The sequence below is a fragment of the Serinus canaria genome, chromosome 10 (genome assembly GCF_022539315.1).
Source record: "Serinus canaria isolate serCan28SL12 chromosome 10, serCan2020, whole genome shotgun sequence".
Taxonomy (NCBI): Eukaryota; Metazoa; Chordata; class Aves; order Passeriformes; family Fringillidae; genus Serinus; species Serinus canaria.
The window spans coordinates 18,306,233-18,332,113 of NC_066324.1; the positions used below are offsets into that span (position 1 = coordinate 18,306,233).

At 53.4% G+C, this 25,881-nt stretch overlaps 1 protein-coding gene across 3 annotated transcripts in view; it reads right to left on the reverse strand.

The window, feature by feature from the left end:
* NPTN (neuroplastin) overlaps positions 1 to 25,881 on the reverse strand; it is a 42,426-nt gene that overhangs the window by 1,702 nt on the left and 14,843 nt on the right. For all 3 annotated transcript variants that reach the window (XM_050978419.1, XM_050978418.1, XM_050978417.1), the window contains exons 2-6: positions 17,774 to 17,942; positions 15,322 to 15,416; positions 8,821 to 8,954; positions 7,744 to 8,017; positions 125 to 146 (exon numbers count right to left, since the gene is read on the reverse strand). In XM_050978419.1, the coding sequence (XP_050834376.1) occupies positions 125 to 146; positions 7,744 to 8,017; positions 8,821 to 8,954; positions 15,322 to 15,416; positions 17,774 to 17,942 (694 nt within the window). The remainder of the gene's footprint in view (positions 1 to 124; positions 147 to 7,743; positions 8,018 to 8,820; positions 8,955 to 15,321; positions 15,417 to 17,773; positions 17,943 to 25,881) is intronic.

The window sequence follows — 25,881 nt, forward strand, 5'->3', positions numbered from 1 at the left end:
AAACGCACCAGACAGTCCAACACCATCTGTAATGTCACATGCAATACCAATCCTGTGATTTATCACCTCCCACAGCCCCCCCAGATTATCCCAAAGAGTATTTTTTTCCCAAAAACGCACTTACATTGGCCCAGCTGGTTCATCATCTGCAGCAAGCATCCCGAGGCACCCAGGGAGAGACAAGGGAAGGAAAGAAAAAGAGAGTCAGTGTTTGCAGGGGGCCACAACAGGAGCAGCAAAGTGATCTATCTACAGCATCAAAGGCCATTCCAGTCGGGAGTGCAAGGATCATGGAGTTACTGCTCTGGAGTCGGGTTTAATGGCAGGTATGTTGCTTCAATGGGTTTAGTTAACACTTGGAATGCTGGTCATGAAGGACTGCAACTGGAGCGGACAGATTGGTGCAACATGGTCAAGACTCATCTTGTCCCCAAGTTCCAGTGGTTCAATCTCATAAAAATAGATGAGGAGACAAACCAACGGTTCAGTTGTAAAATCCTGCTGGATGTTTGCTTGCATTGACTTTTTAAAAATATGTATTTTAATTTTTAAGCCGTTTTTCCACTGCTGATGGGTAACTCCTGGTATATACCCCAGAGGATACATACTCCACACTCATTTTCCCCCACGGATGTAACCTCTACATTCCCCATTTTTCTCAATGTTTAATTAGAAGGGACCAGGTTAGGAGGAGGCTGAAGGGGAACACTCGATTCCAGCCCCAACCATGGTCCTTGGGCAGCAGCATCCAGTGTCACCAGGAGGAGTCAGGGTGCTGGGACACCTCCGGACACACTTCAGCTGCAGAGGACAGACAGCATCGTCCTGCCCATGGCCCTTGGCATAACTCATTTAGGAGCTGGCTGGGGGTGGGGAATCTGCCAATGAGGAATGTTTCATATGAACTCTCACGACCAATTGGGCTTTGTTTTGGAATTCTCAAACACTATTTTCACCCACGCTGTAGTACAGAAGACAAAACTGCATTTACACAACAGTACAAGAGTCAATCCAGGAGCCTAATGCTCCCACAGATGGATTTTGGGGGAACCAATTCAGGCCCTGCTGGTTTTGGCACTTGACAGTTGCCGCTCCCACCTCGTGCCAGAAGGATTTTTCAGGGAAGTCTTTGAGAAACTCTCAGCAGGATTCCACAAGGGTGCTTAGTGCACATGAAGCAGTTATGGAAATTACAGTCTTACAGTGTAGGCATCCGCATGAGCACACGCCAGGAGTAATGTCGGGGAGAGGGGACATTACTCCACCTGGGCCCTCGAGGCAACGGAGAGGCAAAGCCACCGCTAGCACAGACAGTGACCAGAACAAAAAATACTTCAAAAATAAAGAACTAACCACAAACCAAGAGCTTTACAGCCAAAGTAACAGACTAGCGACACACCGGTGTCCACAGAATTCCAGTACCAGCAACAATAACTGTCGGACAAGGTACAGAGAACTGGGACTAGGAAGGACAGCCAGACATCAATGTGCTGTTGTATATACAGTGAGATATACAGAGACACATCAGGTACTCAAACACAAAGCACAGCAGAGGAATCTACGGCTTCCTTCCACAAACATCTCTGGGAATCACGGATCCGAGAGCAGCCGAGCTCCACGCTCCGGGAGGGACAGCGAGCCCTGGCCCCCGAGGCCAGCGCTGCCTCTGAGACCCAACTCTGCTCCAACAAGCACCATCCACTGCTTTGGGAGTTTGTTTGGCTGGACTTCAGCAATAGCAAACTGCACCGTGGACACTCGCTACAAAATAACCATTTTCCCTCCTCTGCTCAAAGAGTTAAATGCCCGTTTCAGATCAGCAAGTTTGTGTTGTCAAAAAAAAAAAAAAAATTTAAAAAAAGCAGCTTTAAATTGATAAAGGCTGCCATTGGTGATTCCTCATGAAGATCCCACAAAAAAGCCTACTGGGAATACTCTGCTTGGTGGATCCCCACCACTGCTCCCTGTCCCATCTCTAACCTAAACCAGAGATAAAAAGAGCACGGGAAATTCCCGGTCAGCCGCTAAAGTGCTGGCAAAGCATCCCCAGTACAGAACAGACACAGACCGAACCCTCAGCGAAACCAGGGGCAACAGAACAACAGAAAAACCAGTACAAAATCAGACTAAAGAAAAGGTTCAAAACAGCAAACTGAAATCCAAATTAGTCGTGAACGTGAATGAGGAAGTTTTCAAGAGTGTTAACGTTATGACTTGTGCGTTGTATAGACTGAAGCGGAGGTTAAACAAACTCCAAAGCATGCAGAGCTCTCACTTACCACCATTTTTTAAGGGTATGATGCAATTGAAGGGGGAAAAAAAAAAAAAAGAAGTCATAGTAACCGACAAGATCAATATCACCCAAAGCTTTAATGCCACAGCCCTGCTCTAGGACAGTCAGCAGCACCTACAGCACAGAAAGGTCCCCAGTGCTCCCCAAGGCTGCTGGGAGCAGCCACTGACCACACAGAGCCCCTCCTGCAGCACCTGCCCTGGCACTGGGCTCCTGCAGGCTCCAAACCCCCCTGCTCACAGAGCACAGCAGTAACCCCACAGCCAGGCCTGCCCTCAGGCCATGGAATGACCTGCTTCATGGGGCCCCAAAACTGCACATTCTGAGCCAAAATGGCAGGAGTGCTGCTTGGCTTTAACACAGGTAATCAATCCCTGCAGGCAAAAATACCTGGGAATTAAAAGTGGAAGATGATGACAAGTAGATCTCCCTAAGCTCCTCCACTTGGATGGGAATGTGTTTTGTGCCCCCCCTCCCATTTTCAGCCTTAATTTCCAAGGCATTTTACATGTCACTCAGTTTCTTTCACCGCCTTTGGAAAGCTACAGGGTTTATTTTTAGTATCAAATTAATCCTGGGTAGCATCTTGTGACTGGTGGAACTTAAAAATGAAACACTAGCGGGTTCTTCCAACACTAAGGTTCCAATTTTTGCTTCTGAAGGGATTCTACATCTCAACTCATGCTTTAAAACCTGGAAAGAATCAACCCCAGACTGGTCTGGGTTAAAGCCCATCCAGTGCCACCCCCTGCCATGACAGGACACCTCCCACTGTCCCAGGGTGCTGCAAGCCCTGCCCAGCCTGGCCTGGGGCACTGCCAGGGATGCAGGGGCAGCTCAAGGCTCTGAAGGAGCAGCCAGAGCCTGTGACAGCTCAGGGTCTGTGTCCATTCCCACTGGGAACAGCTGATGGCTGTGGCCTCACTGTGTACCTGCCTCAAAACCTGCTCACCCTGACTAATTTAAAGTGTGGGAGAGAAAGATGTGCATAAAAGGGAAAAAAAAACCCACCAAAATCACTGGTTACAAAAGGTAAATGGTTGCAGTTAAAACAGTTTCTTTCAATTACTTACAGTAATAGCAGGAACAGGGGAAGTCAAGAAAAAAGCAAAAGAGGGTTAGAAAGAATGTGGGGATTTAGATGGAGCTTCTGCAGAGCCAGGAGAAGAAACACATTTATGGGAAGTCTTTGGATTAGGCTGAGGAATGAGAGGGGAAGAAGGAAAAGGGACATGTTATAACCCAGTCACCTCAGGGCTATGGATTTACCAGTACAAACCAGTCCCATTCCTGTGGGGAATGGAGCCAAGGGGTTTTTCCTTTCTACTTACCCCAGAAAACACCCTTTAAGCCAGAGGCTATGCTGATTTTAGACTGTTTGATGCAACAACAGCAGAACAACAGCCCACTCCTTTAAGAACCCCTGCTAGGCTACCCTCAGGTGGTGCTGGCTGAGCTATGGAAACCAAGCAGCTCGGGCTGTACTACAGAGAACAAAGCCATTCCATCTCTCCCTGCCCAGGGCAGCACCCTGGCATTCCCTGCTGGCACCTCCTCCCCTGGGCATGCAGCCACGTGCCAGGGCATGCCACGCTCATGCAGCTCTCGTCCCCAAAGCCATGGAAGCTGCCCATGGCCAGCCCCCTCTGGCCCTGCCAGCCCCTGGCTGCTCTCTGGGAACAGGGAGCGAGCTGGATGCTGCCTTGCCAGGTGTAAGGCAGGTCAGAACTCACGTTCTGAGAGGATGCAGGGATTCAAGCACCATCTGCCCTCCCTTCCTCCTTCCAGCACAGGATTTGGATGTGCTGGGAGAACATTCACAGGCTCCGCAGCAAACCCTGCTCCAGGCACCCCCTGGTGCCACTGCTTTGGTGGGAACAGGGATTTCACGGGTGCTGTGTTCTTTTCCTGCTCTCCAGCAGCAGGAAAAAGAATCAACTCCCAAATCAGAGTTCTGAGAAGGAGGAAACATCAGCAAAGGAGCTCCTGAGCAGCCCTGGCCCAAGGCACACCAAGCAGCTCACGGATACACAAAGCCAGGTCCATGCAAAAACGAGGCCTGCAGTCAGGAAATGCCAAAGTTAAAGGAGTGTCCCTGCTCTTCCAGCATGGCAGCACTTCCAACAGAGGGAACATCTTCACTCTGAACTGCTCCCAGTGTACCCAGGAGCCCATCACCCTCCCCAGCCTCCTGTGGGCATGCTGAGCCATTTGAAGCCTGTAGAACATGAAGATGTGAGGGAAAGGGAAAGGGAAATGTTCAGTTGTTTCTTTGGGCTGGCCAGGTAGAATTTCCAGGTGCTGGGGAAGAAGTTCCAGAGGCCTGAGGATTTCTGTCCCACCAGTCACATCCCCCAGGACTAAGTGGGCACTTGTGCCCAGCACCAGGCTGGTCTCACCTGAGGAGCTGACCCAGCACACCCCAAACCCTGTCATTTGTGTAGGTTTAACTGAGCCAGCCCTAAAGTATCACCTGGGCACAGCACGAGGTGAGAGCTCATCCTGGGCACCTGCAGCTCCCAGCAGGACCCAAAATCAGCAGTTCATCCTGCACGGCCCCAGTCAGGAGCCAAGGTGTGCTCCAGCAGTTCATTAACAGCTCCTTCTGCTCCAAAAGCCTTTGATTTTCCTGAGCACAGGAAGTGGCCACGTTTAGCAGCACTGGTTTATTCCAAATTTTAAACACAATCCTTAGAAGTGGTCTGAGTAAGTCACGTTTCCAGCTGTCTGTGCACTGCTCTCAGCAGGCCAGATGGTGGCCAGGACACCAGAGGATTCCTGAGGGGTGGTGGCAGATACCCTGAGGTGGATGTGTGACACCTACAGAGGGGACACACCACAGGTCCAACACCTGCACCCAACCCTCGGGATCTTTACAGGGATCTGCAGCCAGAGCCATTCCCCAGCAGGACGTGCAGATCAACAGGGGCCACCACCCTCACACCTGCTGTGGGACCTGCACTCCTGGGGACTCCAGAAAGGCATTCCAGAGTTATTCCACCCTGGGAAGACGAGGTGATGGTGGTGATGATGAAGCAATCTCAGTGTCTAAGGTTGGATAGGTCCAAGGAGAACGTCCCCATCCCAGCAGGAAGGGCAGCAACAGCTCTGTGCTTGCAGCACCACCTCACACGAGGAGCTCTGCCATGAGCACATCCCTAAAGGTGAGCACATCCCACTGACACCAAGGCTGGAAAAGCCAGCAGAGATCCTGGCTGGTGCCAGCTGCTGGATCAGGAGTGCTGTGTGTTTGGCTCAGCTCCCTCCCCAGCTCCCTGCAGCAGCGGAGGCGGAGGTGTGATTTTGGAAGGGGGAGCTGAAATCCCAAACACCGAGCATGCCGCTGCATTCCAGCATTAACTTTGGCATTTCATAACCATGTCTTGAAAATAATAAAATTCAGGAGAACCCTGAGTCAAACATCCCCACGTGGCAATCAGGAGGCTCCTGATGATTTCCCACGTGTGCATTTGTCCGTGCCCTGCTCCCGGGGCGTTCCCCACGGCGGCAGCACAGAAAGCTTCGGTGCCAGTATGGAAGATGCACAGCTATCCAAGGAATGTGGGACTCTGGTGGCATGGTGCCAGCTGTGTCCATCAGCCAGGCAAACCTCATCCCCAGCTACGGACTGTCACACTCAGCATGGATTTCTCCTCCAGGAAAGGGGACAGGGAGAACATCCGACCCCCAGGGAGGAGCGTCATGTCACTCCTCAGGGCTCTGCCTTCACAACAGCAGCCCCAGTGAGCACTGGAGTAACCTCAGCTCCTTGGCTCATCATCCTGGACAGCTCCAGGGGGATGATGAGCCTGGATCCCTCAGGTACCTGGGGAGTGGCCAGACCAGCCAGGAAAACTGCTGCCTTGGAAAGAGGCAGTGAACTCTTTACCTCCAGTGTCAGCTCCCCTGCACCACCACGGGGGCTGTGCTGCGATCTGCTCCCACCACAGCCAATTCCTGTTGGATTCAGTCCATTTGGGGCTGTTTGCAGGGAATATTTGTGTATCAAATTCCCAGGACCTTGTTTTGGTCCTTGTGAAACTTCATCCAATGAAAATTCTGAACAAGGGGAGCTGTAATCACTGACATGGAGGAGGAGGAAAATGGAAATTGTCTGCTCCAAGTTCTCCGGGCTGGTGGAGGTCCCTGAGGCCACGCTGAGGGCAGGACAAGCCCTGGAGCCACTGGAAGCTGTTAGTGATGCACAGAACATGCACTACGGCTCAACTGGGGCTCCACCCTGAGAGCAGCCCCCACACATGCTCTGTAAGCAGTTAGTAAGTGCTACTCAAGGCTGACAACCAAAGCTGGTTTCCTCTAGGGATGCACTACTTCAGCCAGGTCTGACCCAAGCCTCGGCCCTGCTCCCGTTATTCCATTTGCTGTGTTCCACAAGCTCCTCTCCTCACTGTGGATCCCTGTGAGGCCCATGAGGGTGGCTGTGCCCACCCCACACACACATCACTGTCTCACAACCCAATTTTCATGCCCTGTGAGGGCCCCCCGCAGCCCCACAGCCACACCCAGCTGCCCTGGGTAACAGCTCTCACTGGGAAGGGCTTGGCCAGCCCAGGATGGTGCTGAGGATCACTCCAGCATGCTGCCCTCCACCTGCCCCATGCTTGGATCCACCGTGTTCCTGCAGCACCACAACATTCCTGCTGCTTCCCCTGAGGAGTCCTCGCAGAGGTTTTCTTGCTACACACTGGAGTAAGCTGCTAGCAGCACATTAAAGGCTGTTTCTCAGCATGTATTCAGCCTCACACTGCCCCTTGCCCCAGCTGTGCACAGGGGAAGGTGTGCAGGAGAAGCTCATAGATAAAAGTTACTACTAGTTGTATGTACCAAACACAGATGAATTAATTAATTATTGCTACCATCAAACCTGGTAATAAGCCCTATTTTTATAAAATCTAATCAGTGGCTACAATAGATACAGGTTCCAGAGCATTCCTTAACTACAGATTCAGCTACACAGCAGAGTAAGAGCCCTCCCCCCATCTCTGAACCCTGCACACATTTCAGTTTTGAAGCACCTTTGCAGCCCCAATCCCTTGAAGTGCAACAATTCCTTGGTTTGAGTGCAATGTCCCCTCACAGCCCTGCCCAGAGTCCAGCCGTGGGGAGGAGGGAATGCCACCGGGGGTGAGGGTGCTGCCAGCTGTGCCCCTGTGCTGCCCCACGCTCCTTGGGGCACACAGAGAGATGGGAGCGCTCCACCCGTGACACGACAAAGCTGTCAAGACATCCACAACCCCCTGAGCCCTGGGCCTTGCACCCTCTGGGCTTCATGTCCGGAGAGGGAGGAGAGGAGAAAGGCAGGAGCGTGGAGCGGGACAGGCGGGGCTGCTGGTCCTTCCTGCGGGGCGGCTCCTCCGGCAGCAGCAGCGGCAGCAGGGCGGGGCCGGGCCGGGCCGGGCGGGCTCAGCGGCGGCGCGGGGCGCACTTACCGTCGGGAACTTCATCCGGCCGCTTCCGCTTCTCGTAGATGACGATGATGACCACCAGGATGACGATCTCTGCCAGGATGCCCAGGAAGGGCCACAGCGGGGCCAGGTGGCTGCGCACGCGCAGGATGGTGGTGACCGACACCGAGCCCACCTGGTTGGTGGCGTTGCACTGGTACTCGCCGGGGTCCTCGTTGATCTGCAGGTTTGTGATGCTCAGCTCGGTGTAGTTCTCTTTGTTGGAAATGAAGAACCTGCCCGAGGAGTTGTTGATGTCCTGGCGAGGGGACAGGGGTGGGAAACAGTAACAGCTTTAAGGCCTTTGTGGCACGGGAAAAGGAGATTTGAGGGAGGAGCCCAGGCCTGGTGTTTGTCTCCCCAAACACCACAAAGGGAACCCTGCACTCAGGGGTCCGATCACTGCCAGCACTCAGCCACTCCTTGAAACCTCCAGCTCACACTCAGCAGGGAACACTCATCCCATCCTGGCTCCATCCATCCAATCCCTGCAGCAACAGGAAACAGCTGGGCCGGAGGGGTTGGAAATTCCCAGCTGCTCTCTGCTATTCCCACTGCTGGTCACATTTTCCTGCTCACTACATCATCACTGGCTACATGGAACAAACAGATCACCCAAGCTCTAACAGGGATCACTGCCACCTCCTCATATTAAGTCTTGTGAGCTCCACCAGTAAAACTTGGAGGAATTTATAACCCAATGTGGTTTTAAATCACATTTCATAAGTCAGTCTTGCAGTTTGTAGCAAATTCCAGAAAATAACTTTCAGGGTAAGTTCTTAACATTGCTCACAGCAATGCAGTGAGCAGGTTTTTTCACATACCAATAATATAACTATCAATTTTTATTTATATATTTTATATATTGATATATAACATCAATTTTATATTCACCCATCCATCCTCACTGCTGCCAAAAACATCCACCTTCACTCACACTTTGGAGGGACTGCGCTTTGAGAAGTCACAGAGCTCCTTCAACAGCCCATCCCCAAGCCCAGGTGCTGCTCTCCTCTCCCTGGGGCTCTGGGCAGGCTGAGCCATCCTGAGCCCCCTCCTTACCTCAAACACCCCATTGACCTTCTTGCGCCACACCCACTCGGGGTGGGGGAAGCCCACGGACTTGCAGTACATCAGGGCCTCCTGGCCCTCGTTTTTGTTCTCACTCCTCTTGTGCCCAGTGATGTCAGGAGTGGCTACGAGACAAAAAAGCACCTTCTAAGTACAAACAGGCTTCTTTCACTCACCTGGACACAAATTCCTCCAGCTCCCTGGAAGCTGGGCCTTCCCACCCCAAGGGGATGTTATGGATGGATGAACTGTGCTCTGCGTGTCCCTCAGCCCTAACCCTGTGCTCTGTGTGTGTCACCCAGCACAGCCCTAACCCCCGTGCTCTGTGTGTGTCCCTCAGCCCCGTGCTCTGTGTGTGTCCCTCAGCCCTATGCTCTGTGTGTGTCCCTGACCCCTGTGCTCTGTGTGTGTCCCTCAGCCCTATGCTCTGTGTGTGTCCCTAAGCCCCGTGCTCTGTGTGTGTCCCTGATCCCCGTGCTCTGTGTGTGTCCCTCAGCCCTATGCTCTGTGTGTGTCCCTGACCCCTGTGCTCTGTGTGTGTCCCTAACCCCCGTGCTCTGTGTGTGTCCCTAAGCCCTGTGCTCTGTGTGTGTCCCTCAGCCCTATGCTCTGTGTGTGTCCCTGACCCCTGTGCTCTGTGTGTGTCCCTGACCCCTGTGCTCTGTGTGTGTCCCTGACCCCTGTGCTCTGTGTGTGTCCCTGACCCCTGTGCTCTGTGTGTCCCTGACCCCTGTGCTCTGTGCGTGTCCCTGACCCCTGTGCTCTGTGCGTGTCCCTGACCCCCATGCTGTGTGTCCCTCAGCCCTATGTTCTGTGTGCGTGTCCCTCAGCCCTGTGCTCTGTGCGTGTCCCTGACCCCTGTGCTCTGTGCGTGTCCCTGACCCCTGTGCTCTGTGTGTGTCCCTAACCCCTGTGCTCTGTGTGTGTCCCCAACTCCCATGCTCTGTGTGTGTCCCTCAGCCCCGTGCTCTGTGTGTGTCCCTGACCCCGGTGCTCTGTGTGTGTGTGTCCCTAACCCCTGTGCTCTGTGTGTGTCCCTGACCCCTGTGCTCTGTGTGTGTCCCTAACCCCTGTGCTCTGTGTGTGTCCCCAACTCCCATGCTCTGTGTGTGTCCCTGACCCCTGTGCTCTGTGTGTGTCCCTCAGCCCCGTGCTCTGTGTGTGTCCCTCGGAGCAGCCCTAAGCCCCCCTGAGCTTAGGCTGGCTCAGGGCAGTGCCTGGGCTGACCCCTGGCCCAGCAGATGGCCCCAGGCTGCAGGGCCCACCTTTAAAGCTGCAGCTCCTAATTACAGCACACGTGGCTGGATGTGTGATGGCAGCTCTGAGCTGTTAATCCAGCCCAGGCCAGCCTGGCTGCTCCAGGAAACTGGAATTTCCAACAGGAGACTCCCCAGCTCCACCAGCAGATTCCCTGCAGGTGCACACAGAGCCAGCAATTCCAGCTGCAGGCTGAGATCATGAGAGGAATTTGCTCAAAGGGAACAAAAGCTCTCGTGCCAGCAGACAGCAGCTGAGCCTGCTCCTCCCAAAACTGCAGCAGCAATCTTTGGGAAAATGCCTGGCAAGCTGTCCTGCTTCCTCCTGGGCTACGTCAAAGGGGTTTTGATGAGAAGCACCCCGTGCCTCAGATCCTTTTTTGACAGGAACAGCATTATCCAAATGAGACTGTGAACCACAGCACATCCATGGCTGTAGGGAAGCCTGGGCTTCAGCTCCTGCTGGTGTGTGCTCACCTGGGCAGGCACACAGGAGAGGCCTCAGGCACCCTCCAAGTGCCCATGGGAATTCCAACAGCACTTCCCACACAGCCTTTCCTGGGCCTTGCAGGAGTCCTGACCAGAGGATGAAGCTCAGCCAGATGCCAACTCCTTAATTCCAAGATGATGCCAAACCACTACACCTTGATAGGTAAGAAGGGTTTACAAACCCAAGGGGTTCATTTAGGAAAAGTGCCACTCAAAATGCATCTTTGCCCATCAGACATAAAAATACCCTGAGAGACATAAAACCTGCCCTGCACGAAGGAACCACACCCAAACAACCCCTGGTCTTGTAGAGAAAGGAGCTGCCAGAAGCTGAAGGAAGCTGGGAGCAGCACTCCCCACCTGCCAGAGGCAGGAGCACCTGGAGCAAGAGGAGTTCCTGAGCTGAATTCAGGTCTCAGGCAGGAACTGAGTCAGCCCTGGGGCTGGCAGGGCAGTGCTGCTGCAGGACCCAGGCACTGCAGAGCACCTGGCACGTCCTTCCCACCCTGTCCCTAGCCTCAGAGAGGAAAATGACATTTATTCCACACAGTGAGGGCTCCAGGGGGGACTGTCACTGAAAGGTGCCACCACTTCTCTGCTGGGCCTGGGACCTTCTTAAAGCAGGAGCTGGGTGAGCCCCCTGTGGCTTTTGCTTCCTGACACCTCTGTGCTTCCCACACTAACTCCAGGGATTTGGAAGGATCCCTCCTTCCTGGAGGAGGCCAAGGAGGGATCTCCTCCAGCCACAGAGCCCTGCGGTGACAAGGACACGATCCCAGAGCTGGCACTGCTGGAATGCCACCAGGGGCTGCAAACTGGCACCACTCCCTGAGGAAGAGCAGCAGTGGCACTCAGCAGCTCCAGGCTGCTGGCTTCCAGTGACACCCTGAGCAGGGCTGAGCCTGGAAAAGGGGACAGGGACAGCACTCCCAGCTGGCCCAGTTTGTGTCAGGCTGCTGGCAGGGAGGGAAGGGACAGGAAAGGAGAGGGAACACTTTCTGGGACACCTCCACAATGACATTGCAGGAAGGAGAGGCCAGCTCCCAGGGTGATCCCAGCTCCCAGTGCCCAGAATACCTCTGCTCCTCGTGGCTCTGCTGGGCCAGGGCTATTCCTGGAGCACCCAGGGGCTCTGTGCACTGCTGGGCTTCCAGGGCTCAGAGCCACCACCCAGACACCAGCCCAGCATTTTCAGTCCCAAACAATGCAGGAAACTGTGTGCTGCTGGCCCACATCCCTGCAGCCCCTGAGCAGGAATTCCCTGGGAAGCTTTTCAAGCCAGGATTGATCCCTGCACCATCCTGCTCCGTGCCAGCCAAAGCCCAGCACTGATTCCTCAGGTTTTCAGTTTCTCTGTTCTGTCTTTAGCTTTCTATTATTCTATTATTTAGCTTTCTATTTCTTTTCACAGGGTGGTGGAGGCAAAACAATCCTGCTCTAGCTGGAGACTCAAGGACTGGAGACTCTTCAAACTTCAGGCCCAAAGCTTAAACAATATGAAAAGAGGAGGGCAGGCAAGCAAGCAAGGAGGTTGAAACTTCATCATTAAGCTGTTAATTGGACAGTTAACTCCCATATGCAAATGGACTAAAACTTATAAAAATGTGAGATCTCGTGACCAAGCCCTCCTTTGCTCCCGTCTTGGAGCCATCTGGGCATTGCCAGGGTGTGGCCTTTGAGGGCACTTCAATAAATCTCCACTTTATTCCCCTTAACTCCATCCAGCCTCTGCTCAGCTCCTCAGGGCATCAGGGTTTTGTTGGGAAGGATTTGGATTTCAGCTCTCAGGCAGCAGAGCCCCCTCTCTGCTCTGTCACTGCAGAATGCTCCTGGTCAAGGTTTGTATTCCTGCATGAGAAGCAGGAAAAATCCTCAAGGTGGGCTGGAAACACTCACAAAGAGCAAAAGGAATCAGGGTAATTTAAATTATCTACCAAAAAAAGGGAAAATTAACAGACATTCAGGCCTGCTTGACACGAGAGGAATTCTAAGCAGCATCATTTTGAGAGTTTTAAACCAAGACACAGGAGAAAAGGGGTTTGTGGCAGGGTGATCACAGGGCTCCAGTGCTCCCAGCAGGCACAGAACTCAGTGTGCAGCAGCTTTCTGAGGGGTTTGGGCTCACACAGCCAGGAAAATTCATCTCCTCATACACAGCAGGCATTCAGCCCTTCCAAGCTCTTTACCACTGGAAAGGAGAGGGAGATTTAAATGTGTGCCACCTCCAAGCCATGGCCCAGTTACCTTCAAGTGTCCCATTAAAAGACAAAATTAAAGCAAGGGCAAAGCACCTAAAAATATTCCTGCACTGCACACTGGGATGTCTGAGGGGTGACCTGAACAGGGCTCTGGAAAGTTTCTTTTTCTGGTTATGATTCCAACCCCTGCCTGTCTCCCTCTGGAGCTTGAAGGCACCAGGAGAAGGGGGAATGTGAGAGGATTTTCATGGGCTCAGAGTGTCCAATTTAATTTATTCCTGGTAGAGAGGAGCCAGGCTGCAGCAGAGGTTTTCTGAGACAGTCAAGAATCGAGGCCCAGGCTCTTCCCAGGAATAACTGGGGAGGAGGGAACAGGAAGGTGCAAAGGGAGCAGGGGAATCCCTTGATGAGAAAAGGGCAGAAAGGCCTGGCAGGAAGGGGAATTCCAAAGGTCCTTCCAGCACCTGTTTCCTCTCCCCTTCTGCCAGGATCCTGTGAGAGCAGGGGCACTGCAGACTTCTCCAGGGCTGCCCTTCACTGTTTGTGTTTCTGTTCCTCCTCAGGCCTCCAGAGCTCCACGGCAGCACTGCAGGGATGCCCCAGGTGGAAATGCAGCCATCAAAAATCCCCTTCCAGGGGGCAGGAGGGGGGCCCTGGCCAGGCCTGGCAGCTCCAGCACCACCCCCCACCCAAATCACCCCCAGCCTGCTCCAGTGCCAATGAAAAGGGGACACAAGATCCCTGCTCCAAGGGCCCCTCTCCCTAAACACAGCATTTGCTGCATTCCCTAAATCCAGCATTTCCCCAAACCCAGCATTTTCTGGATTCCCTAAATCCAGTGTTTCCCTAAACCCAGCATTTGCTGCATTCCCTAAATTCAGTGTTTCCCTAAACCCATTTCCCTACACCCAGCATTTGCTGCATTCCCTAAATTCAGTGTTTCCCTAAACCCAGCATTTGCTAGATTCCTTACACAAAGCATTTGCTAGATTCCTTACACCCAGCATTTGCCAGATTCCTTACACCCAGCATTTGCCCAAACCCAGCATTTGCTGCATTCCCAAACCCAGCACTTGCTCAGCCTCAGGTTTGCAGCTGGGAGCTGCCCCCAGAGCTCTGGGGAGCTGAGCAGGAGCAAAGCCCCCCTGGAATGAATTCCCAGGAAGGCACCAGACAGTGCCATTAACCCCTGCATTCCCAATGCTCCCACACCTCCGCCCTAAGGATTTTTTTGAGAAAACAATCCCGGAATGGTTTTGGCAAAGGGACCTAAAGCCCATCCAGTGCCAGCCCTGCCATGTGCAGGGACACTGCCCATCATGCCAGGCTGCTCCAGGGCCTTGCAGGGACAGGGAGGGACAGGGAGGGACAGGAGGCACAGCACACCAGGGGAGCTGGCCCTGCATGCCCTGGCTGCCTCTGCCACGGGCTCTGGGGAAGCTGCTCACAAGCTGTCAGAAAATCCCTATTTTTGGAGCACTCTGGCACTCAGCACCCTCCTTCCCCTGTGCATCAGCAGTGAGAGCTGCACCCTAATTACAATCAGCATAATTACAATTCAATCTGAGTGTAATTGCTCCAGCACCAACAGGACCCATGCAGGTAACTATGGATTACAGGTGTGCATGGGCACCCAGCTGGTGTCACTGTCCCTCACATCTGCTCCAAGTGCAATCCCCAGTTACAAGCCCCAGCTTCCCAGGAGGAGCATTTAGGTGTAAATCACCTGTGGGAAGTGAGTAGGATCACTTCTCCTCACCCTTCAATCACAGAAATTGACTTTTCCTCCCCCAGAGCGAGCTCCCAGCTCCCTGCCAAGCTCTGCTGGAGGCCCTGCCTGGCACAGCAGCAGCCAAGCCCCGTGGCAAAGAGCCCAAAGGGCCTTGCAGGGACCATCAGAGCTGGCAGAGGTCCTGCTCCACTCCCAGAGTGGCATTTCCCCTCTCCAGGAGTGGCTTGTCACCTAAAGCAGCCCAGAGGAGCCAGCAGGAGCTTTACATCTTCATTAACATCAGGAGATTCAGCAATCAGAGCAAAAGGGCAGAATGGAAGAAAAAAATCCCCAAGAAAAAGAAGAGAAGGAAAATGGAACCCCTCCAGCTGTGCACCCTGAACACCCAGCCAGGCTCCTCAGAGGCACAGGGTGGTGGAACTCCCTTTCCCACAGACTGACAGGACCTGCCAAATTCCACACAAACTCCCAACCTCAGCCCTCCTGCAGCCCTGTGGGAATTCCCTGGCACCAGCACTGCTCTGTGGCTCCCCTACAGCCACACCTGTGGCAAACCTTGCCCATTCTGCAGCTTTTATTCCCAATTTCAGGCTCCAGGAGGTGCCCATGGCCCAGAGGTGTTTCAGTGCCCCCACACCCAGGGCTGCTCCCATCTCTGAGCTCTCTCCCTGGACGTGTGCCAGCCTCTCCCTGGAAATCAGAGCTTTTCCCTATGACAATCAATTATTGTTTCTGATCACGAACCAGGCAGGGGGAGGAGGCCTTTCCTGTGCTGGCAGGGGAGGGGACAAGGTGACAGTGAGGGCTGCAGCAGTACCTCTGACCTCGATGGTGGCGTTGGCCACGGGCGAGCCGGAGAACACGAACACACACAGGTACTCCCCTGACTCCTCTGCTCGGGCCTTCAGGATCCTGCAGGGACACCAATCAGCACCTCAATTAGCACCCCTTAATTGCACCCCTAATCGATGGTGCAGCCAGGGCACACCCACCCTCCCCAGCACACACTGAGCCAGTTTCCTCCCCCAAAAGACTCCTATTTTATTCATTTATTTGTATTAATTATTCCATTTTAAATTATTCCTTTAATTCTTTTACTTATTAATAATTCTTTTATTTATTATCCTTCCCTTTTTAATTAATCCTTTTATAATCAAGCCAAAAAGCCCTCTCAGAAGAACACAAACCCTGCAATAAAATCATTTAATGACACATGGAAACTGCTGAGACACACGGAAAAAGCTGCTCACTTCAGGCAGCATTTACACACCCAATCTCCAGTTATAAAGTGAATTAACTTCAGATAAGGACCTCTGCAATGGCAGAGCAGTTCAGGAGCACATGGCCAGAGTGAGGAGAGGAAGGACAAGGTGGAGCTGTCTGACTGTCCCTGGGCTCTGGCTGCCATCAATCATTCAGGAGCTGCAAAGTGACACAGCTCCAGGGCTCACAGGAGCAGCCACCCCGAGGTGCTGAAGGGTTAGGAGAGGTTCCCTTCCTGCTGCAAGAGGCAGGATTTGGAATTGAAACAGTTTAATCTCTAAATTCTGGAGCTTTCTGGATGATAAAAGTACCCAGCTCTGAACTCCAAGCACCAAAAACATCTGACAGCAAAACAAAGTGACTGAAAAAACAAGAACCTGGGAGTTCAAGGGAAATAAACAGAATACAAACGATGAACCAACGTAAAACATAAATAAATGGGGGGGAGGGAACACCCGCTGTTAACCACAGCTCTGCTGCTGCTGCTTTTCACTTAAAAAACTTGGGATTCCTGGATTTAAAATGTAACCAAAGCAGAGTTAAGGGGCAGATCCAAAGCAAAACCAAACAGCATCAGCAAAGCAGCCCAGGAGTGCTCAGGAATTCAGGATCTGGGATTGCTGGGAGTCCCCCCATTCCCTGGGGACAAGGGGACTGTGGTGCTCTCTCACTCCACTCCTTCCTTCCCAGCAGTGAGAACTGAAGCCAAGCCTAACTCTTCCTTTCCAGAGGGATTTGGAAGGAAAAATCCAGGCTGGCTTGGAAGAGCCTCAGCCTGGCCCTTGCTGGGCAATACTGAGCAGTTCCTAGGAAGCCTGAGCACCACTCCAACCAGTGACTCCCAACCAGAGCCCCAAAGCTCAGGCCCAGGGCTGAACCCTGCTCTGAGCAGGGACAGGAAGGAACCATGGAAGGAAATGAGACCCAGTTTTTAATTGCAAAATTAAGCAGGTAATTCAAAGTGAGCTAAAGGGGAAAATGAAAGGACAAATCATTAATCAGGATCAAAGCCAGCTTCCAAAGTGCTGTGGGTGAGAGGCTGCTTTGCCAAGGCCATGGAAACCTGAACATGCCCCAATCCTGTGTCAGTGAAGCAGAGGGAAAGGGCCCCTCTAGAGACAGAAAACAGCTGGGACCAAGTTGTCAGGAGGGGTTAAAACATCCCTAAAGAGCTCTTCAGCTTGGCTTAATGTGGAACTGGAAGTTGGATTTGCTGCCCATCAAGGGGGAAAATGGATGGAGAGAAAAAACAGGGCAAGAAAATCACAGAGGGAACAGACTCTGAGGGCATCACTGAGGGAACTGCAAGGGATCCCATCAGCTCCAGCCAAGGGCTGGGATCATCCCACAGCAGTGCTGAGACCAAACAACCCCGGCAACACCTCAGGGACACCTCAGGGACACCTCAGGGACACCATCCCTGCCCTCCCCAGGGCACAAACACCATCCCTAACCATTCCCATTTATTATTCAGGTTGGGAGTTTGGGCTCTGGGGGGATGTGCAGCAACAGACCCACCCATGAACCCTGGAGAAGAGCTCTGAACTGCCAGAGTCTGACTGAGCCACTGCTGTGGGAAGGAGCACGGAGTGCCCTTGTCCCCTGGCTCAGCCCAGGCCACCCACACCTCAGGGACACCATCCCTAACCATTCCCATTTCCCATTCCAGCTGGGAGTTTGGGCTCTGGGACAATGTGCAGCAACAGACCCACCCATGAACCTGCAGAAGAGCTCTGAGCTGCCAGAGCCCGACTGAGCCACTCCTGTGGGAACACCAGCAGTGCCCCTGTCCCCTGGCTCAGCCCAGACCACCCACACCTCAGGAACACCATCCCTGCCCATTCCCATTTCCCATTCCAGCTGGGATTCTGGGTTCCAGAACGATGTGCAGCAACAGACCCACCCATGAATCCTGGAGAAGAGCTCTGAGCTGCCAGAGCCCGACTGAGCCCCCGCTGTGGCACCACCAGCAGTGCTCCTGTGCCCTGGCTGAGCGCAGCACCCACCTGTACTCGGTGGTGTTGGAGGCTTTCCTGGTGCCTGGGATCTCCTCTCCGTTCTTCACCCAGTAGCTGGCGGCCAGGGGGCTGGGGCTGCTGGTCAGGTTGCACTGCAGCGTGACGGCCACGCCGGCCACGTGCAGCACCACGTCCTCGCTGGCGTTGATCCGCGGCTCTGCAAGGCAGGGACAGCGCTCAGAGCCACCCCCTGGGCACAGTGCCAGCTACTCTACGTGGCACGGGGGGCGGCAGGGGAGGGCACCACACGGGGGATGGCACTGCGGGACACACGGAGGAAGCACAACCACACCAAAGAGCTCGGAGCCGGCGCGGCGGCGCTGCTGGGGAGAGACACAAGGGGTTAATGCTTTATTGGCAATCCCCACGCTGCAGGAAACACCAGTGGCTCCTGACACCTCTGTGCTTCCCACACTAACTCCAGGGGCTGCACAGGAGGCCTCAGGTACTCCTCCAGAAGCTTCTTGCTGGCTGGCACTTGGTTCTTATCACTCTTGCACCTTATCGCTCCCTGGAAGGTGCCTGTGCTCGGTCTCTCTCTCTCCAGGCAGCACTGACAGAACCAGAGCTCACAGTCTCCAGCTGCACCAAAGGAAATTGAGGTTGGATATCAGGAAACAGTTTTTTACAGAGAGGGTGATAGGTCTGGAATGGCTGCCCAGGGAGGTGATGGAGTCCCCATCCCTGGGTGTGTTTAACACAGCCTGGGTGTTGAGGCTGGGCTGGACTTGATGATCTCGAAGGTCTCTTCCAACCTGGTGGTTCTGTCAATTCTGTGAATTCTTCTCCTTGAGGTTTCAAACAAACCCATTTTTTATATAAACAGCACTCCTATTTAGGCTGCTCAGCAATATTCTGGATCTGCCCCTGCCCAAAGGCTGCCGTGGGCCCAGGTGCACCCAGGAGATTCCACAGGGCACAACCCCCCTGGTGTGTGGAACTGGGGAAGGCAGGAGGGCGAGGGAGAACAGCTGAGAGCAGCACCCAGAACCTGACAGTGAAATACACAGCAGGCTACAATCAGACTGAACTGCTTTGTGTCCACAGTAACCTTGAGCACAAACATTTATAAAGAACAAGAACAGCCCCAGTGCACGAGCAGAGCCCAGGATTCTGCACTTTGCTGGCTGCTTCGGGGCTGTTCCGCTCCACAGCCTCACCTGGCAACACCCAATTCCCATTCTTTAGGGCAAAACCTTTCAGAAGTGCTAAAATCAATGAGGGCACTGTGCTGCTGCCTGATTCTCAGCCACAGAAGTGCTTCCCAAACTTGGCAAAAAGATCTTCCTGCTGCAGGGTCTGTGCCTCACCTCGGGTCTGAAAGTGTTCTGTGAAAAACCACCTCACACAGGATGGCAGGGTTTAAAAATGTCACAGTTCTTACTGCTAGCCTTCAAAAAAAAAAACCAAAAAACCAGTATTTTAGGGTCAGCTTGGCCTGCAGGCCAGCCCAGAGGCTCAGTGTGTGCAAATGCTGCTGTGTGCCCTGCCTGGGATGAGTTCCTGACAGATTCCAGAGGTGCAGCTCCAGCTGCTCCTTCCTCCCTCCCCTCTGGCTGCAGGAGGCTGAGGAAGCAGCAGACTTCTCCCTGATTTCTGCAAGTCATCCAAGGAGTTTGGAGTCTGGAAGCTCTGCCATGCCTTGTGGCAACAGTTTGGGATATAAATCTATGATCCATGGAGCCTCTGGAATGCAGGTTATGAAACACAAGGAGAGAACAGAAAATCCCAACTGTGTGTCAGAACCATCCCAGCTTTCCACACAGGGAAGGAACATCCTGAGATTGCTGCCCAGGGAGAAAAAATACCCATCCTCATAACCTGCAGCATTCCAGTCCTGGATATCCTTCCTGGAAATCCAGCTCTTTAAATCATTCCTTAACTGCAGAAACACTGCAATTGCTGTTTTTGTGATTCAATTTTCACTCTGTTTCTGCCTCAATTCTCCCACACTGGGTATTTTATCCTTCCAAGGATTGTTTGGTCCCAAAATTGTTGTGTTATTCTGGTCTCATGCACCATTCCTGGCCTGCCCCGTGTGCTTTTCCACCCCCAAAAAGCTCATCTGCATTCCCACAAAAACACTGACAGAGCCCTGGGAATATTTCTGGAGTGTGTCTGAAATAGTAACTCAGTGACTGACCTGCAACCTTTTCAGTTTTAGTTCAGCAGAACTGAAGGCAGCTCTAAGTCTCATTTCCAGCTCCACCTGCATTTATGTTCCTTTGATTTGGTTATTAAAAAAGCAAAATGATGGATCAGTCTCCTCATTTAATTGCAGGAGACAAACTGCAACTGGAATTCTGGGACAGCAGCAGCCAAAGGAGGATGCTCACCTAGAAAAACACTTTTTACATATCACTTCAAGTGCCCATTTTATGTAAGCTCAGCTTTTACAGTTAAAATCCAAGCAAAGCAACAAAAAAAAAAAAAAAAAAAAAAACCAGCAAGTGAAATTCTGGTTGCAAATCCGGAAGGAGGTGGAAGGCAGATGGTGGGTCCTGGGTGCCAGATTTTCAGAAGCAAGCTGATCTCTGCAGAGGCCAGGACAGAGCCTGTGCTCTGTGGGGCTCTGGTGTCACAGCAGGGCAGCAGCCAGCACCAGCAGCTGGAAACTCCACTGAGCCACACAATTCCTATTTCCAGGACAAACTGAATGGAGCAGCTGAGGCCATCAGGGAAGGGGCTCCACTTCCAGGGACACCTTGGGAACCTCATCCCCGTTTTCCTCCTCCTCCAGCAGGCTCAGGCAGGCAGGGATGTCCACGGGCTCCTCCTCCCAGCAGGATCAGCTCAGGATCAGCTGTCCCAGCACTCTGGGGTTTGTTCCTTCCTTCCCTGCACAGCAGAGCCCCAGAGCAGCGTGATCCCACACAAGGCACTCAGGAGGCAGCTCCCACTCAGCAGCAGCTGGAACAAACTGGGAGGGGAGGAGAGGCTGAAGTGCAGTCCCTGCAGCAGCTGGGCGCCAGGGGCCTGAGGGAGGGAAGGCCCTGTCCACAGGGACACAGCTGGGCTCCCAAAGGCTCTGCACACCAGCAGGGTTGTGTCCCCCAGAGTTCCTCTGCACTGTGGCATTCTCATGCTCTGGACATGATTCCTTTGCCCAGGGTTTTCCTCCTGGGAAGCTGAAAGGCCTCAGAGAAAAGAAGAACAATTCTTATCTCATTTGCTTCTGCTGTGCTGTGCTCCTGTGGAATGTGTTTGGGGATTGTTCACCCACAGGGGATTGTTCCACTGCATTCTGCTGGGAGTTGTGTTCACTCTTTGAGGGCCAGGCTGTGTCAGGGCTCTGGAGAGAGTCAGGAGTTTGCATTATTCTCTTTTTAGCCTTCTCTAAGTATCCTGTCTGTATTCTTTAGTTAGTATAGTATTCTTTAATATAATATAGTATCAGAAAGTAATAAATGAGCCTTCTGACAAGATGGGGTCCTCCTCATCATCCCTCCTTCATCAGTGCACCTGTATTTCCAATCCTGGAGCCCCAGGAGTGTCCCAGGACACGGGGCTCTCTCCAGCCCCCAGCACTCCCTAGCAGACACGTTTCCAGGATCATTCCCAGGATGGCAGAGCTGCTGCTGGAGGCCATGCAAGCATTCCAGTCCTTTGGGAGCCCAAAGGACACGGGAGGGGCGAGGGATGGGCTGAGGCTGAGCAGCTCCAGCTCAGGGCCCCGGTGTCACTGCAGTCACTGCACAGCACCGGGATCATCGGCCATTTCTCCACGTGCACCAAGGCCGTTCCCATTTCCACAGGGAAGGTCTCTGATCCAGCAGGGCTCACGGCAGCACCAGGCTTTGGGGATGATTTGTTAAGGTACCCAAATAAGTAATCAAGACACAAACAGAGTTTTGTACCCAGTAGGGCATTAAAGGGTTACTTGTGCGCAGGGCACAGCAGCAACACCAAACTTTTGCTCTGCTCTTCTGTCAGCTGAGGGCACTGAGAAGCCACCCAAAACAAGTTCTCCTGTACCTGCACACTGCAGATTTAATTCCCTCTACCTGACACTCAGCAGCCATTTCCTTAGGCAAATGCAAGTTTTACATCTGGCCCAAAATCCTCCTCTACAGAATGTGACCGTATGAACTCCAAACCCACCTGGGGTGAAAAACAGAGCGAAGGCAGGAAAGCCTTGCCACAAGCAAGAACAAAAAAGCAATTCTGGGCCAAGCACAGCCTCTGCTCCCAGAGCTCTGCTGCTGCCAGGAGCTGCACCCTGGATGGAGCCACAAAGCTCAAGTTTGGGCTCACACTGGGCAGAATGTTCCCCCCTCCTCCCATAGGCTGCATTAGGGATGGCTGCACCTCCTCAGTGCTGCTGCATCAGAGAGCTCCTTAGGAACATGCTGCTGGCCAGGAAGGAAAAGAAACACCACAGCTTCATGGAAAAATCCAAACACGAAAGGTCACGTGGAACTGAAAGGGAAGGATTTGTCCAGAAGCAGATATGTAACCAAAACCAGGCGAGGAGGCATTCCCAGAAATTCCAAGAGAACAGAAGAAATCAAAACAAAACGGTTAGAGTTGGGAAAAGAACACGGAAATCAAAGAGAAAGGCACTGGTGGAGAAAGCAGGGAGGCTGGAAACCTCCTACCAAACTAAAGAGAGGAGGGAACAAACACAAATCCGACAGCGGGCCGGTTTCACACGGAAGCTCTACCACACATCCCGAGGTTTTCCCGAGTGCTCTGACCTAAGGAGAAGAGACACGGGTGGCACACAGGGTCAGCACTACAGGCCAGGAGGAGGAGGAGGAGGAGGAGGAGGAGCAGCCCGCGCGAGGACAGGACAGGGTGGCAGAGGGCGGGGACACAGGGGCGGGTCACCAGACTGCCTCTAGACACTACAGTGCCACTACTGGGGGCCGGACTCACTCTGCAGGACGCTTATAGTAGCCTGGGCTCGAATCCACGTAATGGAGGGATTTTGCCTCAAGTCATTCCTCCTGGGATCGTTGCTGGCCCTGCACTCGTAAGTCCCAGAGTCTTCCAAGGTAAGGCGGGTTACTCTCAGCACACTCACCCCATTGGCCCCGTAGGCAGTGTTAATGGTGACACGGCGCTTCCGAGCGCCATCCCACAGCTGTTTGAAAGCCTCTGCCCGGTTGACTTCCGCATACCACCACTGGATCTCTGGAGTGGGGTTCCCAACCACATCACAGTACAGTTCAAAGGCGTCCCCCGTGAGCTTAGTTTCTGACATGGGCGACTTGACAAACCCGGCTGCAGGGAGGGGCAGCAGAAACGCAGTGACAGAGCGGCAGAAAACAACAGAGCTCACACACAACACAGCAGCGGGGCAGAAAACACAGTTAGAGACATGGCATTGGCAGTGACACGGCTGGGGGACTCCCAGGGCATCGACAGTGACACGGCTGGGGGACACCCATGGCATCGGCAGTGACACGGCTGGGGGACACCCAGGGCATCGGCAGTGACACAGCTGGGGGACACCCAGGGCAGCTTGGGGACACCCATGGCACTGGGCAGTGACACAACTGGGGGACACCCAAGGCAGCTCGGGGACACCCATGGCATCGGCAGTGACATGGCTGGGGGACACCCAGGGCACCGGCAGTGACACAACTGGGGGACACCCAGGGCAGCTTGGGGACACCCAGGGCATCGGCAGTGACACGGCTTGGGGACACCCAGGGCAGCTTGGGGACACCCAGGGCATTGGCAGTGACACACCCATGGCATCGGCAGTGACACGGCTGGGGGACACCCAGGGTAGCTCAGGGACACCCATGGCATTGGCAGTGACACAGCTTGGGGACACCCATGGTACTGGCAGTGACATGGCCTGGGGACACCCATGGTGCTGGCAGTGGCCAAGGCTGCAGGGCAGGAAATCCTGCTATCCCTGCTCCTCCCTCCCCTGGCAGCTGCCCCTGGCACCCTCCCTGAGGGATTTCCAGGCCTTTTCCAGCCCTGGGCAGCTCGGGATGTGCCAGGGTTGAGTGTCCCTGCTCAGGGATCTGCTCCCTGAGGAGGTTTCTTTACCTGAGCCACCCACAGGGGCACCAGGGTAAAACCCCAAACCCATGCCAGCTGTGAGCTCTGCTCTGACCTCTCTCCCATCTATTTAGGACTTCCAGGGCAGGGAATTCCCCAAGATCCAAGTGACCTATTTTCCCGACCAGCCCAGCTCTGGGAAAAAGGGAATTTCAGTGGAATGAACACTCAGAGGCCAGAAGGTTGTTTTGTTAGGAACCCAAAAAGGGCCCTCAGCAGCCCCCCTGGTGTGCAGAGGGCTGACATCCGTGCTCAGGCCACAATTATGGGATATTCTGGATATCCTAAATCCTGCAGTACTTACCCGCCTCAGAGCCCCGCTGGGAGCACACACACACACATTAAATTGTCCTTCAATCCTATTGCCAAAGATATTTAGGAGAATAGCAGTGCCTCAACACCAGGCCCTTCCCCCAGGCCCCTCCTAAAACTGCAGGATTAGGACACAGCTGGCCAGACAGATTATGCAGCAAAACCCATCCTGGTGCTGTGCTGGGGCAGGGGACATCAGCAGCGTGGGGAGGGACAGTGTCACACCAGGAAAACTCTGAGCCTGTCATCCCTGGCCTCGCATTCCTGGCTTGTTTTAGGACAGAGGCAAATCAGCAAGGTTTGGAAATGGAAATGGGGACTTGGAGCACTCATTAAACAGCACTTAATGAGTGCCCAGTGACCACAGCCACTACCCCCTGATGGCCACAGTCACAACCCCTTAATGGCCACAGACCTCAGTGACCAACAACCCCTTAATGACCAACAACCACAGGCCCCTAATAACCAGTCTTTAATGACCAAAAGCCACAGACCCCAATAATGAACAGCCACAACCCCCAATAACCAGTTCTGACCCCAATGACCAGCACTGACCCCAATGACCAGCACTGACACCCCAATGACCAGCACTGACCCCAAAGACCAGCACTGACCCCAATGACCAGCACTGACCCTAAATGACCAGCACTGACCCCAATGACCAGCACTGACCCCAATGACCAGCACTGACCCTAATGACCAGCACTGACCCCAATGACCAGCACTGACCCCCAATGACCAGCACTGACCCCAATGACCAGCACTGACCCCCCAATGACCAGCACTGACACCCCAATGACCAGCACTGACCCCAATGACCAGCACTCCCTGGGATGCCAACCAGCCTCCATACCTAAATTAACAAATATTTTAATTACCAGGGCCAGTTCTGGGTTAGTATTTTGCACTTCCAGCCACTCACAAACAGCAGCAGTGAGCGAGGTGATGCCACCAGAGGGCCACTGCCCATGGTGACAGCCAGGAGCTGCACAGGGAGCCGGGCTCTGCCAGTGCCGAGCAGGAATACTTAAAAAAAACTTAAAAAAGGAGAAAAAAGGTGAATTATTCCCAAGGCTGCAGCACAGGGCAGTGGGAAGGGAAGTGCTGCTGCCTTTGGGCCCTGCCAGTGGATTCCAGGGCTGTCCCAGCATGGCAGGGGTGACACTGGGCAGGTCCTGGTGACGCAGGAGCTGCCAGAGCCCGGCCTTGCCTTTCTTGGGCCTGTCCCACAGCTCAGCTCCTGCTCCAGAGACAGCAGCACAACTAAATCCCAAACACAGACACAGTCAGATTTGGGACTGTGCTCTGCTTAACCCCAAAGATTTGGGATTGTGCTTGGCTTAACCCCAAAGATTTGGGACTGTGCTTTGTCTAAACCCAAAGATTTGGGACTGTGCTTTGTCTAACCTTAAAGATTTGGGACTGTGCTTTGTCTAACCCCAAAGATTTGGGACTGTGCTTTGTCTAACCCCAAAGATTTGGGACTGTGCTTTGTCTAACCCCAGAGATTTGGGACTGTGCTTTGTCTAAACCCAAAGATTTGGGACTGTGCTCTGCTTAACCCCAAAGATTTGGGACTGTGCTCGGCTTAACCCCAAAGATTTGGGACTGTGCTCTGCTTAACCCCAAAGATTTGGGACTGTGCTCGGCTTAACCCCAAAGATTTGGGACTGTGCTTTGTCTAAACCCAAAGATTTGGGACTGTGCTCTGCTTAACCCCAGAGATTTGGGACTGTTCTTAGCTTAACCCCAAAGATTTGGGA